General features: G+C 37.4%; 1 protein-coding gene across 1 annotated transcript; it reads left to right on the top strand.

The window, feature by feature from the left end:
• LOC127427105 (kelch-like protein 11) lies at window positions 1-14,934 on the top strand. Its single transcript, XM_051674474.1, has 2 exons — window positions 1-526; window positions 11,579-14,934. The coding sequence occupies exons 1-2, from the start codon at window positions 3-5 to the stop codon at window positions 13,164-13,166; spliced, it is 2,112 nt and encodes a 703-aa protein (XP_051530434.1). The 5' UTR covers window positions 1-2; the 3' UTR covers window positions 13,167-14,934.
• The last annotated feature ends 1,562 nt before the right edge of the window (window positions 14,935-16,496 follow it).

Below are 16,496 nucleotides of genomic sequence, written 5' to 3'. Positions count from 1 at the left end.
TTATGTTGGAGTGTGTGTGTTTGAGTGTACTGCACCGCCTCAATCTACTGCGCATTTTACGAACCGACACCGCGGATGCCGAAATGGCCGCAGCCGCCCCGAACCCAGAAGACGCCGGCCGAGGCAGCGGCGGCCCGAGTGTGGCGAGCGCTCTAGCGGGGGACGGAGATTCCGAGGAGGCCGAGGAGTTCGCCTCCGCGACACACTGCTCGGAGCTCTCCCGGCGGCAGAACGAGCAGCGGAAGCTCGGGCTCTTCTGCGACGTAACGCTCGCGTTCAGCAGCGCTGCCAACAGCTTCGAGTTCACCGCGCACCGCTCCGTCTTGGCCGCGGCCACCGATTACTTAACGCCGCTGCTCGGGGGTCAGTTCTCTGAGTCGGTGTCAAGGCGGGTGGAGATGAAGGAGTGGAGCAGCGAGGCAGGCCTTGACCATGAGACGGTGGAGAGCGTCATCCAGTTTATGTACACAGGCGAGATCCGAGTGAGCACCGCTAACGTACACGAGGTGTTGGAGCTGGCGGACAGGTGAGATAGACGTGCTGCAATTCTAAACAGCTTGTGCGAGCATCACACAAATACATATTGGGCATCATGGGAGCGCAGCATTGCTACCACTCTGGGTCAGCAGCATTTTTGGACATCACACAAGCACACGCGTTCCAAATCATCATCGTTTTTAGGCACCCTGTCAGTGAAATAACATTGACCAGACATGCAGATACCCAAACAAGATGTAGAGTGCTGACTCTTAAAAGTGCCTTTGATTCCCAAAGGCATTTGCTGTCTAGGCAAACGGAGCACTAATTTTTCTCAAAAGCAGCTCATGATGAGCAAATCAGTGGAAGGGATGGGCGACACCACTTATTTTCTTTTCGATCCGATACCAATAATTTCAAATCAAATATCGTCGATATCGATACCAATACGATACTTCTATTAAACTTCTATTTTTTTTATTTATTTATTTATTTATTTATTTATTGCAATTTCTTGTGATAAAATGGGTAATTTAAAATATTATTTTAAATCATAATTAAAGTCATAATTTTTTTTTACATTTTTTTTTTTTTACTTTTGTGAGCCTAAACAGAAAATTATTAGACTTATGTTTTGTTTACCCCTACAAAAATTAACCATGGTTTCACTACAGAAACAGTTTAGCCATGGGATTTAGTTAAACCATAGTTACCACACAATATTACTGTAGTAAAACCATGGTTTCAGCCCTAAAAAATAAATAAATAAAAAATAAAAAGGAGGGACAAGACAAAATTAATTTTTGTGGTTATCAACAAAATTCCACAAATGCTGTTGTTAGAGCTTAACTTGTATTGAACCCAGATAATAACAGGAAGGGAAATAATTATCTGGATGACCCTAAAGATAATAATACTTATTCTATTAATATAAGTATTAATAATACAATAAAACCTATTCAAAACATTAACCACTTCTACTGTGTGAATCATATCTCTGACTGAACACTGTGGAATGTCATCATCTGTGTTGTTGCATTATATTAGTTTTGTATGTTAACTTAATAGTCAAAAATATTGGGAAATATGTGAATGAGAAAAAAGTGACACAGAATTCGTTTCAGTCACAATGCAGGTTATACATTGTAGACGTCAGACAATTATGTGATTATTTGTCTGTTGACTTTGTGCCCAAAAAAATATTGAATTGCTTCGAAATTGGAATCTAATCAAATCAAAGAAGGAGATTGTTGTCAATAGCCTTACAAGTATTAGTTGATGTTGATGACAAATGTGGGGTAACAGCATACTTAAAATAAAGTATTTTAAATGTAAGCATGACAGAGTCATTATAAGGTTATGAAAAATGCCCCTGGCTCTGAAAATCGGTTCTGGAGGCAAATACTGACCCATAATGAAAGTCAATTTCTGACACTGGTTAAGGACAAAAACTCACTTTACATCAAAGACATGGATTTTATTGCTTATCACATCACGCCTTGTTACATGGCGTTATTGTGGACAAACCTGAATGTACCACAATCTGCAGTTAAATGTTTGATTTTGGCAATGCTGTAAGGTGTTTGACTGAAGAGGGACAGCTTTGGAGGATTTTACAAAAAATCTGTATTGTTTTCATTTTAATACATGTTATTTCCATACAATTCTTTTTTCATTGTGACAAACTCTTCATCATTAGGTGCACTCTGGCTTTGATATTTCACCACAGTTTTACCAAGTAACTGTTTGTTACAGGGACTTCCAAATACCATGTCGTAATATTCTTGTAACTTATGTGAAAAGCAAAAAAATATGGTATTGATTGATGGAACATGTAGAAAATCACTAAATGATTATGCCAATATATCATTTGTCTACATTTTCCAAGCAGTCTCTTGTAAATTTAGATGTTTATTTTAGAGAGGAGACAAAGCTGTTACTGCAGCTGTCATTTGGTCTACGATGTATGTAAAGAATCTGCTTTCTGCTTCATTCTATGAATAGAATCCACATGAGATCAGTAAAAGTAACTTTTGTAACCACTCAATAATGATTGAAAGTTTATACTGTATGTAGTTGATTGTGTAATTTGTGATGTTTACATACTGCATTAATAGCAAAGATTCATGGCACTAATGCTGATACATGGCCATAATATGCACCTGTTACCTTTTCTACACCAATAAACAAACTAGTAACAGAAGTTTGGGCTGTTTCCATTAAGTATGTTAAAAAAAAAGTGGTGTATGAAAGTTCTACACAAGTGTTTTATGGGTGAAAACCTGACAGTAGTTTCAGTTAAAAACATGTACATGTTGTAACTGCACTTTTCAAAGCAATATCTTACCTTCTGTTCTCTCTTTTTTTTTTTTGAAGAAAGTTCAAGGAAATATTTTGACTGTTCTCTTGGCCATTTGTGAAGGTGTGCAAAACTGTTGAAAACTTGCATTACCTTTAGTAATGTAAGTTTCATGTGAACACTGGGAAGAACACATCAATGCATCCCTAATCTCTGACATACCTGTTTGCCAACTGGCACCTTTTTGCAGTAGAGAGAGAGCTTGTGCTTATGGTTGCCAGATTGCACAAAGCAAAATGAAATATTTCCAAACTGTGCAAGTGTAAAGATTAGGGCCCGTATTCACAAAGATGTTTATTTTACCACTAGGAGTCCTCCAAAGAGTTCCTAGCTAGGAGTTATAATAGGAGGATAATTGGCTAATTGGAGTCAATTGGAGGTGTACCTGTGGATGTATTTTAATTACCTTCAAACTCAGTGCCTCTTTGCTTGACATCATGGGAAAATCAAAATAAATCAGCCAAGACCTCCACAAGTCTGGTTCATCCTTGGGAGCAATTCCCAAACACCTGAAGGTACCACATTCATCTATACAAACAATAGTACACAAGTACAAACACCATGGGACCACGCAGCCATCATACCACTCAAGAAGGAGACACATTCTGTCTCCTAGATATGAATGTAGTTTGGTGCGAAAAGTGCAAATCAATCCCAGAACAACAGTAAAGGACCTTGTGAAGATGCTGGAGGAAACAAATAGACCAGTATCTATATCCACAGTAAAATTAGTCCTATTTCGAAAAGGAAGAAGCCACTGCCCCAAAACAGCCATAAAAAAGCCATACAACAGTTTGCAAGTGCACATGGGGACAAAGATCTTACTTTTTGGAGAAATGTCCTCTGGTCTAATGAAACAAATATTGAACTGTTTGGCCATAAGGACAATCGTTATGTTTGGAGGAAAAAGGGTGAGGCTTTGCAAGCCGAAGAACACCACCCCAACCCTGAAGTATGGGGGTGGCAGCATCATGTTGTGGGGTGCTTTGCTGCAGGAGGGACTGGTGCATTTCACAAAATAGATGGCATCATGAGGAAGGAAAATGATGGGGATATATTGAAGCAAAATCTCAAGACATCAGCCAGGAATTTAAAGCTCGGTCGCAAATGGGTCTTCCAAATGGACAATGACCCCAAGCATACCTCCAAAGTTGTGGCAAAATGGCTTAAGGACAACAAAGTCAAGGTATTGGAGTGGCCATCACAAAGCCCTGACCTCAATCCGATAGAAAATTTGTGGGCAGAAATGAAAAAGCGTGTGCGAGCAAGGAGGCCTACAAACCTGACTCGAAAATCAGACTCAGTTACATCAGTTCTGTCTGGAGGAATGGGCCAAAATTCCTGCAAATTATTTTGAGAAGCTTGTGGAAGGCTACCCAAAATGTTTGACCCAAGTTAAACAATTTAAAGGCAATGCTACCAAATACTAACAAAGTGTATGTAAACTTCTGACCCACTGGGAATGTGATGAAAGAAATAAAAGCTGAAATAAATTGTTCTCTCTACTATTATTCTGACATTTCACATTCTTAATATAAAGTAGTGATCCTAACTGATCTTATACAGGGAAATTTTTCTACCATTACATGTCAGGAATTGTGAAAAAACTGAGTTTAAATGTATTTGGCAAAGGTGTATGTAAACTTCTGACTTCAAATGTATGTATTAGATAGAAAGATAAGAAAACACACTATGAATTTTCGGACTATGTACGATCTGGAGAGGGCATATATAGTTTGATAGATGATTCTGCTGACATAAATTCCCAATTCATCCTCTCTATACAGTTTCACTTTGCCTGAGGCCATAGATTGCATGCTTTGTCAACTGTATGCCTGGTTTAATTGGATTGTTTCAATTCGTAGGAGAGGTAACTGCCTCTCTACTATTCAGTTATGAATAAAACCTTTAAGATTCAGACGAAACCTTTTTTAAAGGTCAATGTCAATATTATAATGTTTAATATTATAATGTTATATTGTTAAAACACTCAATTGCGATCCAGGTGATACCTTTTTAAAAAGTTTGTCATAGTAACAGTCTAAAACATTGTTTTTAATGTGAATTGACAACAGTAGGCATGCTTTGGATCATTTGTGAGTCATTCTTAGGGATTTAAATGTCCTCAGGAGGACTTCTAAGCTGTCGTGGGTTTAGGAGCTGCTTTAAGAGTTAAAATGCTTCATAAATTACTCTTAGATCAAATTTTAAAAATCCTAAAATTAGGAGTGACACGCCCCTAATTTTTAAGGGTTGCTCCTAAATTTCAGTGTTAGGAGCTATTTTTAGCCTTAAGTTTTCTTTGTGAATATGAGCCCTGATTAGGGATTTCGTCACCAGATATCTGGCAACTCCAAACATGTTAAAATCTAATTATGATTTGTTACATATTTCAGAGCGTGCTCAAAAGTGAAAGTAATTGGTCAATGGTGAATTTATGAAGAGAGTGTGAATGTAGGGCTGGCTGATTTTTATATTTATTTTATCGATTAATTTGATATGTTTTGATGCAATTTTTTAATTTTTTTATTGAGAAATCGAGGTTTTGCATAAAAATATTAGCAAACACTATAGTTATGTTGTCAATCCACCAAAGGCTGAGCAAGGAAGATCCTTTTTTTTTTTTTGTTTTTTTTTTTTTTTTTTTTTAAACAGAGCTTGGCTTGATACCTCCCACAATTTGATCAGCTGCACATGTGTGCATGCTCCAAATGAACGTAACATAAGTTAAAAACATATAAAAGACTGATATAAAAGACACCAGTACTATATATGCATGTACACACCGGCTTAATCAGAACTGGCCTTGGTGTTCTGTGCATGTTGATGAACGGTCTCCTTTCTTTAAATACCCAGAATAAAGCGTTAGTTACGTGACAGTTACAGGCACTTCATATCAAATCATATGTATTAGCTTTAAATGAGAGAATCAAACATACACCACTCCTTTTACCGTGGTGATTCAGATAGATTGCTAATTATTGCTTTGTTCTGTGATGTGTTTCAAGTGTACAGCATCTATAGCCAAAATTTGGGAGGCGATTTCATTTAGCTGCGCTGCTCACTGTGTACTGCCAGAGGGATTTTAATGGTGAATGGTGATTATCAAATTTTAAAACTCAGCCTTTTGCTGTTTAATAATCGTGCATGGCCATATTGCTTTTTCAATCTGCAATCAGTTATGCAGCCTTAATGGATACCATACCGATGTTTTAAAAGTCTGCAGGTTTCACAGTTTTTTCCACATCCGCAATGCAAGTTCATTTCCTGATCTAAACTGGGGGAAACTTGTCTACCCTGAAAATGTTCTACGTCTGAACTATCTGCAGGGGTTTATGATTATACAAATTGTTTGATATACAGTGTGTTCTTTCTAGATAAATTTGATAATTTCTAGATATTGATTTCTAAATAACTTTCTAGATAGACTGTTATTTGTACTATTATATCTGAACATCTGGATTATTTAAAATAAATTAAATTGTAATTTATTTTACATTAACACTATGTTGACAACTTCCATTGTGGTGCAGTTTTTTGTGAATTTTTCTTGCACACCTATGTTTTCTGTAATGAAAAGAACTTTAATTTCTCCAAACATGTTTCCTTGCATTCAAATAAAGAACATGTTATTTGAATCATGTTGGAGTTACTCTAGTACATTTAGTACAGTTACTAGTTGAGTACATTTAAAAGTAAAAAAATTGAAACGTCCTTAAAGGAATAGTTCACCCAAAAATGAAAATTCACTCTAACTCAAATGAAGATTTTTAGAAGAATTTCTCAGCTCTTTTGGTCCATTCAATGCAAGTGAATTGGCGCCAACATCTTGAAGCTCAAAAAAAATCACAAGTCAGCATAAAAGTAATCCATACGACTGGTTACATTTATATCTTCAGAAATGAGATGACGGGTGTGGGTGAGAAACAGATCACTTTCACATTCTTCTCATGTTTTTGGTGATTCGCATTCTTCATGCATACTGCCACCTACTGGGCAGGGAGAAGAATTTATATAAAACAATGACTTAAATATTGATCCATTTCTCACCCACACCTGTCATATCACTTATGAAGATATGGATTTAACAACTGGAGTCGTATGGATTACTTTTATGATGCCTTTTTTGTGCTTTTTGTAACGTAAAAATTGTGGCACCCAAAATTTGCATTTAATGGACCTACAGAGCTAAAATATTCCTCTAAAAAACATAATCTGTGTTCTGCAGAAGAAAAAAGTCATACACATCTGGGATGTCATGAGGGTGAGTAAATGATGACTGTTGAGAGAATTTTCATTTTTGGGTGAACTATAGTAGTAGAGATAATAGTAATAATAGTAGAGAGAGTGTTTTATTTCAGCTTTTATTTCTTTCATCACATTCCCAGTGGGTCAGAAGTTTACATACACTTTGTTTGTATTTGGTAGCATTGCCTTTATATTGTTTAACTTGGGTCAAATGTTTTGGGTAGCCTTCCACAAGCTTCTTACAATAAGTTGTTGGAATTTTGGCCCATTCCTCCAGACAGAACTGGTGTAACTGAGTCCAATTTTCTATCGGATTGAGGTCAGGGCTTTGGCCACTCCAATACCTTGACTTTGTTGTCCTTAAGCCATTTTGCCACAACTTTGGAGGTAAGCTTGGGGTCATTGTCTATTTGGAAGACCCATTTGTGACCGAGCTTTAACTTCCTTCCTTGAGATGCTGCTTCAGTATATCCACACAATTTTCCTTCCTCATGATGCCATCTATTTTGTGAAGTGCACCAGTCCCTCCTGCAGCAAAGCACCCCACAACATGATGCTGCCACCCCCATGCTTCACGGTTGGGATGGTGTTCTTCGGCTTGTAAGCCTCACCCTTTTTCCTCCAAACTTAACAGTGATCATTATGGCCAAACAGTTCACTTTTTGTTTAATCAGACCAGAGGACATTTCTCCAAAAAGTAAGATCTTTGTCCGCATGTGCACTTGCAAACTGTTGTATGGCTTTTTTATGGTGGTTTTGGAGCAGTGGATTCTTCCTTGCTGAGCAGCCTTGCGGGTTATGTCGATATAGGACTTGTTTTACCGTGGATATAGATACTTGTCTACCTGTTTCCTCCAGCATCTTCACAAGGTCCTTTGCTGTTCTGGGATTGATTTGCACTTTCGCACCAAATTACATTAATCTCTGCGAGACAGAATGCGTCTCCTTCCTGAGCGGTATGATGGCTGCATGTTCCCATGGTGTTTATACTTGCGTACTATTGTTTTTACAGATGAATGTGGTACCTTCAGGTGTTTGGAAATTGCTCCCAAGGATGAACCAGACTTGTGGAGGTCCACAATTTTTTTTTGAGGTTGTGGCTGATTTCATTTGATTTTCCCATGATGTCAAGAGGCACTGAGTTTGAAGGTAGGCCTTAAAATACATCCATAGGTACACCTCCAATTCAGTATACCTCCTACCAGAAGATAAATTGTCTAAAGGCTTGACATCATTTTCTGGAATTTTCCAGCTTCTTAAAGGCACACTTAGTGTATGTAAACTTCTGACCCACTGGAATTGTGATATAGTCAATTAAAAGTGAAACAATCTGTCTGTAAACAATTGTTGGAAAAATTACTTGTCATGCACAAAGTAAATGTCCTAAACGACTTGCCAAAACTATAGTTTGCTCATATTAAATTTGTGGAGTGGTTAAAAAAAAGAGGTAATATCTTCAACCTAAGTGTATGTAAACTTCTGACTTCAACTGTATGAAAGTGAGTTTACTAATATAGGACATACTAAGACAGCTTGCCAGATAGTTAGCTAGCTAGTAAGCTTTTTGACAGTGTAAAGACTGAAAACTTGATTACATAATAAGGTTAAGTAGAAACTGTTAAGCCAATAAAGAGCTACTTACAAGTGGACATAGTACATTAAACATTCCCTTTCTTGAAAACAACTATTCCCTTCTTCCCTTCCTCCTGTTCTGATTTGCAGTATGATTGTTGATCAAGCCTGTGAATCAGAATGTATCCCAACATCTGTAATTGGCTGAAATTTTGTCACATTGTACTGTCACCCTGTTGAACAAGCAAGCAGTAGTTGTGGGGTTTTTTGATTCATCCCAGTGACTCATGTCTTGAATCTGTTCACCAAAAATATTCGTTTACTGATTCGTTCATTGACCATTTCTGCAAATTACTCCTTTGCACCAGTAGATTGAGCGACTTTTAAATTTTGAACTAGTCATTGCATTGAACCAAAAGCACAGTGTTGTTCAGGACTGAAAAAAAGTCTAATTATCCTTTGTTAAGATTTGCATGTCTACAGTTGTACTGAAAGTCTTCAGCAGAGTGTTTAAAATGTCATGAGACCCCACTAGTTCAGCGCCAGTCATTCACACCTCAGACTTAAAAAAGGAGGGAAGGACGGGAGGGGTCAAGCACAACTCACTCGCACTTATTCACAATTGAGGTGGCTGAACGTCAAAATGTGAGTGAAGACAAAAACAAAACAGTTTTGGGGAACTTCGCTATAGATCAAAAATGGGTCAGAAGTGAAGAGAGAAGACGATAGAACAGTTTGTGAATCAGAGATATTTATTCATTGATATTTGTTCTTACAAGGAATGTTTAGGTTAAAAGATGTAAACTTTATTGACAGCATTTGTTGCATATTGTTGATTTACCACAAAAAATCATTTGGACTCATGGTTCAGTGAGCAGATATATTCATTTAATGGGTCAAACCAATGATATGCTCCTTCACAGCCCGCACTGTACTGTAAAAAAAAATCCTGTTAAATTTACGGTAAAAAACTGGCAGCTGTGGTTGCCAGAAATTCACAGTAAAAAATACGGTGAACATGTTTCAGGCTTTATGGGATGTAATTTTGATGCCTTCTTTTTCTGGTGCATTACCGCTGTTTATATTGTTAATTAATAAACTTGATATATTAACCCTCTGAAACTGTAAAAATCTGCTTTTCATTTTATAATGTATTGTTAATCACTGTAATAATTAAAGAAGGGCACATGATGACATGAAATTCACCAATAGTGGCTCTTCCAGGAGCAATGACCAATAAACATGCAGAGAACTGTCTCTACATGTTTATTGGTCATTGCTCCTGGAAGAGCCACTATTGGTGAATTTCATGTCATCATGTGCCCTTCTGTAATTATTACAGTGATTATTACAGTAATTATTACAGTGATACAGCTCAGTGTCACTCATAAAAACAGTAAACACCATCAGGGTAACACATGTGAAATTAAAATAATGCAGTAAACATTAACTAAACTACACTGAATATAACACAGAACACCCCAATGTACATAACTGATATTAAAAATAAGAAGAAACATAACTATTCCCATAAAATAAACGGGGTCACGCAGGGAATTCTGGGAATGCTCAATTATTGTTTTTACCATCATTTTAACAATTTACCGTAAAAAGTACATGTACCCAATTGTTAAACATAATATAAATTTGTACTGTTAATTATACAGAAAATCATACTTTAATACAAAATTTATTGTAAAACTACATTTATTGTCTTTTTAAATATATTAAAAAATGTTACCGTATATTTTAAGGTAACTACCCATTAACCAATTTACGTTTTTTTACTGTGGCATTTTTACAGTCTTTTACCGTTAAAATTACGAAAAAAATTTACAGTGTGCTATTGGCTTATAGTTGCTGTTGTCAGTCTTTTAAGGCTGGAGAAAGCAACTCAAATGGAATCTGCATGTGTGCAAATGTACAAAGACATTTTAAAAATAGAGTTTAAACACCATAACTGTTTTCGCCACAAATGACAAGAAATCAGGGCTTATTTTTCCTATATTTTGACAAGTGCTGGGATTTACTTTTACCAAGACATAGGCATTTCTTGAATTTTTTCTAAATATCTAGTTATACTGTGCACCAAAGCACATTTTCAATCGTAATTTCTCATTTTAACTGTGTTATTTAGTCATTTTTAGTAAATTGTAAACAATTATATTGATTAACAATTATGCTGAACTGACAAACGACTTGCTCTTGTTCAGTCAATCAGCAAATCCTCATTCATGAACGATACAATGAATTCATTCATTTGGTTCGCAAACGAGTGTGCTAGAACATTCAGTTCATTCAGATTCAAATGAACGACAGGTTCAGCTAAGGGCGTATTCGTTCAATGTAGCAAACCAATAATATGCTTCTTCAAAGCCCGCACTCAGTTGCTATTTGCTCACGCTACAGTCAGTCTTTACTGGCAAAAAAAGCCACCAAAGCAGTCTCGTGGTTTAAACTAGAGCTCATTGGCTTCGAAAGGGAGAGACTTCTGTGAATGAGAAATATGAGTCATTGTATGGAAGTAAATGAGATCGAGTTGTTCACTTAAATACACTTTTTTTTATGTTAAAAGTTGTATACATATTGTAAAGTGCTACAAACAAAGTGTAAGTAGTTTTCAGCCCAGTGTGTCCAGAATTGTCAGTTTTGGCCAAGAATCTTCATTTCTGTGCATCACTATCAAAAATCTTCTGATTGGCTGTGATTGTGTTACATCATGCAGCAATTTCATGTTCAGTGTGTACAGACAAATTGCTTGTAGCTGGAAAATTGTTGCATTGCACCTGGTTAGAATACAGTATATTACTTGCTGACTACCACAGTAAACAAGACAGAGCACTTCCATCACACATACAACCATGTGATGTATTTATTTTTTGGTTGTAAGTCCTTAGAGAATTATTTTTTCCTTCCTTCCAGGTTTTTGCTTGTGCAATTAAAAGATTTTTGTGGAGAGTTTCTGAAGAGAAAACTGAGCCTGGGCAACTGCGTGGCCGTTCATAGCCTGGCGCACATGTATACTCTGGATCAACTGGCTTTACGTGCTGCTGACATGATACGCCGCAACTTCCACAAAGTCATCCAGGATGAAGAGTTTTACACGCTTCCATTCCACCTGGTCAGAGACTGGCTGTCTGATGCAGAGATTACCGTTGATTCTGAAGAGGTTCTGTTTGATGCTGTGGTCAAATGGGTTCAGAAAAACTCAGAGGAACGTGCAAAGTATTTTGAGGAGCTTTTTCGTCTCCTCAGGTTGCCACAGATAAAGCCAACCTATCTGACAAGAGTTGTGAAGAATGAGCCTTTGGTGGCACAGAATGCACCCTGCCTACAACTTGTGTCAGAAGCTGTCGAGGGTCACGCAATCCGCTTTGAAAACCTAAAATCTGCCGACACGGAGTTCTGGGCTTCTTATATGGCCACTTTCCAACCACGGTTTGGCCAGAACATGGATGTTATCATGGTGGTTGGAGGTGTGTCTGAAGGAGGCGACTACTTGAGTGAGTGCGTAGGGTATTTTGTGTATGAGGACCGTTGGGTCAATTTGCCACACATTCACAACCATCTGGATGGCCACGCTATTGCAGCCACTGATACACATGTATATGTGGCAGGGTCCATGGAACCAGGATTTGCCAAGACAGTGGAACGCTACAATCCAAATCGCAACACCTGGGAACAAGTGAGCAACCTCACCACTCGCAAGCATTCCTTTGGCCTCACCTGCATCAAAAATATTCTGTATAGTATTGGTGGCCATGGCAACTTCAGCCCTGGCTTTAAGGATGTGAGTGTCTATGAGCCTGATCAGGACAAGTGGCACAACCTAGAGTCTGCCCCAAAGATTTTGAGAGATGTCAAGGCCATTAGTGTTGAAGATCGTTATGTTTATGTCACAGCACGAACACCTGTAGATACCGACAGCGATGATGGGTTAAAGACAGTCACTACTCGCTACGACACTGACAGCCGCCAATGGCAAGAGGTCGACTCCCTACCACTTGTCGACAACTACTGCTTGTTCCAAATGGCTGTAGCGACCACCAATTTCTACCACACTGCTTCATGCTGTCCCAAAAGCTACACCAACGTATGTGACGATGTAGCTCGGCAGAAGATTAGCATAAGGATCTCCGAAGATATTCTCGAGAGCCTTCCCCCCGAAGTTACCAGTATTGAGGGTGCCGCTATCTGCTATCTTGGTGATGATGTGTTTGTGATTGGTGGCTGGAAGAACAGTGATGATGTGGATAAGCAGTATCGCAAAGAGGCGTACCGTTACTGCGCGGAGCGCAAGCGTTGGATGCTCCTGCCACCCATGCCCCAACCGCGCTGTCGCGCCACTGCGTGCCATGTGCGCATCCCTTACCGCTTTCTTTACGGGTGCCAGCGCTACCCAATGCCACAGAATCTGGCACGCCAGCGGGACCGCATGCAGCAAATGCAGCAGTTGCACCGTCGCACATTAACTTTGCGCAGACAACTACAATCGCAGATTGAATGCTGAGTCTTCACTGGGGGTGATGAAAAATGCTGCTGAAATGGGGAGGGTGAATGAAATGACTAAAAATTATAGAGTATTTTTAAATGTGACCGTTTGTATAGTAGAATTGTATAAAAAGGATATGGTTGTACACATCCATATACATTAAATGCTTTTTCATGGCCTTGCATGAATTTGCCTTAATTTAAGCTGTTGGCAGTTGCTGCTATTTGTCAATTTATTTTAAGTCATAATGTCTGACATGGTGATGGTTGTCATGGCTACTTTTGTGTTATTTTTTTCCTTAGCATTATTCCAACTGTAACCATTCACCATAGCAAAGTATCATCAGTTCCAAACCGCGCTCAAAATTTTTAAAGCCTACTTCTGTGACAGTTACTGTCTGTGACAAGAACCACTAATTTATTTCCTCCCTGACTTGTTCTTCAGTTATTGGTTTTTATAGTGATACTTTCAAATAGTTTTGGACTGAAATGCAACGCATTCACAGTCTTTAAGTCTATTTTAAGTTTGTATTTGAAAACTTAAGTTTGTAACTCGATGCAGTGTTATTTATTTTTTTAGTGAAAGTGAACTGCAGTTGTACATTCCTCATTTTGATGAGATCAGAATATTACACATACTGATGGTACCCTAAATGCATTCCTTTTTCAATGACAAACGCAAGTGATAATTTATTGACTAAAATTATTTTTCGTATCTTCATCACAATTTTTTCATTCCTTTCTACATTCCAGTCATTTGTGTCTCCTGGTAGCAGTCTTCTTTTATATGTTTTTTGCAGTCGTACACATTTGTGTGGGATAAATCATGATTCTGGGTTTCTTTTTTTTTTCTTAATTACGAGACACTTGGTGCACTTCAATGGGTGAAAATTTGTGAAGTGCTCATTGGCATGACCACAAAGACCAGCTTAATAGTCTTACTTTTGATTGCTTGAATAACATTGAACCACTGTTGCAGACCATACAAGTCTTAAAGTATATCATTTTAGCTGAACTAGTGTTATACTGCAATGTTAAAATCTCCACTAAATGCGAGATAGAGATTGCTTTTGACAATGTGTTTATTGCTCTTGTCTGAATGGTTTGCAGAGTTTTATAGTATTATACTTAAAAAAAAAAAAAAAAAAAAAAAAACTTGGAACATATTAAGCATTTTCAAGCAGTACTCTGCGTTTTGGAGACTGTAGAATCAGTCTTAAATATTGTACTTGATGGGAATTGTACATTTACTGTCTCTCATGTTGAGAATTGGATTAAAAGTATTTAAAGCTCTTTATCAGTTATCTTCCCGCACAGAGAATAAGTTGTGTGTTTGTGTGTATGGGTAAAACTTTCAAATAAGGTTCTATACATTAGCATTAGTACATGCTACGGTATCATAAATAATGCAGCATTTTTGTTAATTTATAAATATACTATTGCTCATTTTAAGTTTGATAGTTGGTTATGTATTAATGTTAACGTTTTCAACTTTTAATATTAAAAATTTATTAGTACATGTACAATTTTACATAAACCAATATTTATAAATGCTGTAAAATTATTGTTCATTGTTAGTTCATGTTATATAGTGTTAACTAATGCTAATGTATAGAACCTAATTGTAAAGTGTTACCTTTGATGGAGAAAGTGTTTGACAGAGAAGTCTTGTGGGTTTTCTTTTCCCCACTATTGTTATTGTAATTTGAAGTCTTTTAAAGGCAAATATACATATTCGCATGTGTTCTAAAGTATGTGCAGCAAGTTTTGTGGATTTAAGTGATTTGCAATAAAAGAGTTTTTAAACTTCAAGTCCCTGTTCTTGAGTCTCACTTGTGCTTATGCTTTGTTGTGTTTCAACAATTGAACTTTGTTTACCCTTCAGCACATAAATGATGTGCCTCCATGACACTGCATAGTGTGGATTACTAAAATGTTCACTAAAATATTTCATGATACAATTATAATGCACTACACTTTGGTATATAAGTTAGTGCCTATGTAGGCAGGAGACAGCGAGGAAGCTCACTAAGTTTTGGAATAGACCAAGTGTGTGGAGGTGAATGAGAACGATTTGTTCACTTAAAGGAATAGTTCACCCAAAAAGGAAAATTCTCTCATTTACTTACCCTGATGCCGTCCCAGATGTGTAGGACTATGTTTCTTCAGCAGAACTCAAATTAAGATTTTTAGTAGATGGAGCTCTGTCAGGTACTTATAATGCAAGTAAATGGGTGCCAGCACTTTGACGGTCCATAAGTCACACTTAGGCAGCATAAAAGTAATCCACACGATTCCAATCGATCAGTGAATGTCTTCTAAAGTGAATCGAAAGGTTTATGTAAGAAACAAGTCAATAATTTAAATGTTTTTAACTTGAAATCTGCGCTTCCATCCAGGGCACCAATGCTATTTGAAATGGCCAAACTCTCGTGTGACGTTCGTTCTTCTGTTGTAATAACCACTGCTTCCGAATTCTCACGTGAACTCGCCGACGTGCTTACGTCACGCGACAGCTACGTGTTGCGTCAGCTGCTGGCAGGAAGCGCTTTTTAAAAGTTAATGTTACAATTATCGATTGATTTTTTTTTTTTTTTTTTACACAAATGTATCGATTTGCTTCAGAAGACATTCATTGATTGACTGGAGTCGCATGGATTACTTTTATGCTGCCTAAATGTGACTTTTGGAATGTCAAAGTGCTGGCACCCATTTACTTGCATTATAAGGACCTGACAGAGCTCTGTCTTCTTCTAAAAATCTTTATTTGTGTTCTGCTGAGTGAAGCCACATTTTTACCTGTGTCTGTTCTGCCGCTGCCCAAAAGAGAGAAGTCTTTCGTGAAGATCGACTTATAAAGCTGTGTATGTGTTTTGATGATTAATTACAGTGACAAGATGTATTGACAATCTATTAAAGTGTGTAATTGTGGTGCACATGTATGCCTATACTGAGAAAACTCACGAGGTTCCAAAACAAATGCTGCAAACGAGCCAGGTGTGTGATTCATGGAGTAACTTTACCTTGTGAAAATGTGTGATTGTGTATTTATTCCCTCGACTCAATGCTTGCTGTAAAATGAGTATGTCCATATACAGCTTTCAGGGAGTATAGAAATTACGCTCAATAAAAAACACTGTTGTGGCTCCGCTGTCTGATGTCATTTAGTGTAGGAAAAAAAGCAGGAAAAACACTTGGTGACAGAATCATAGAATACAATCAGCATTTGTGATGATATTCAGCTGAATGCGTTGAAAACTTTCATATAAAAATTACGACTTTAGTTCTCACAGTTTCGACTTTATAACTCATAATTACGTGATAAAAACTCACAATTGTGACTATATTT

Source organism: Myxocyprinus asiaticus, chromosome 36, assembly GCF_019703515.2.
Source record: "Myxocyprinus asiaticus isolate MX2 ecotype Aquarium Trade chromosome 36, UBuf_Myxa_2, whole genome shotgun sequence".
Taxonomy (NCBI): domain Eukaryota; kingdom Metazoa; phylum Chordata; class Actinopteri; order Cypriniformes; family Catostomidae; genus Myxocyprinus; species Myxocyprinus asiaticus.
The sequence above is the reverse complement of the archived record's forward strand: the minus strand, read 5'-3'. Positions and strand labels throughout refer to the sequence as shown.

What these genes read in the sequence shown, in the direction of transcription:
- LOC127427105 (XM_051674474.1), top strand. Translation starts at nt 3, where the DNA reads ATGTTGGAGTGTGTGTGTTTGAGTGTACTGCACCGCCTCAATCTACTG. An exon ending in GTGTTGGAGCTGGCGGACAG is followed by an intron (nt 527 to 11,578) that starts GTGAGATAGACG and finishes CCTTCCTTCCAG; the next exon opens with GTTTTTGCTTGTGCAATTAA.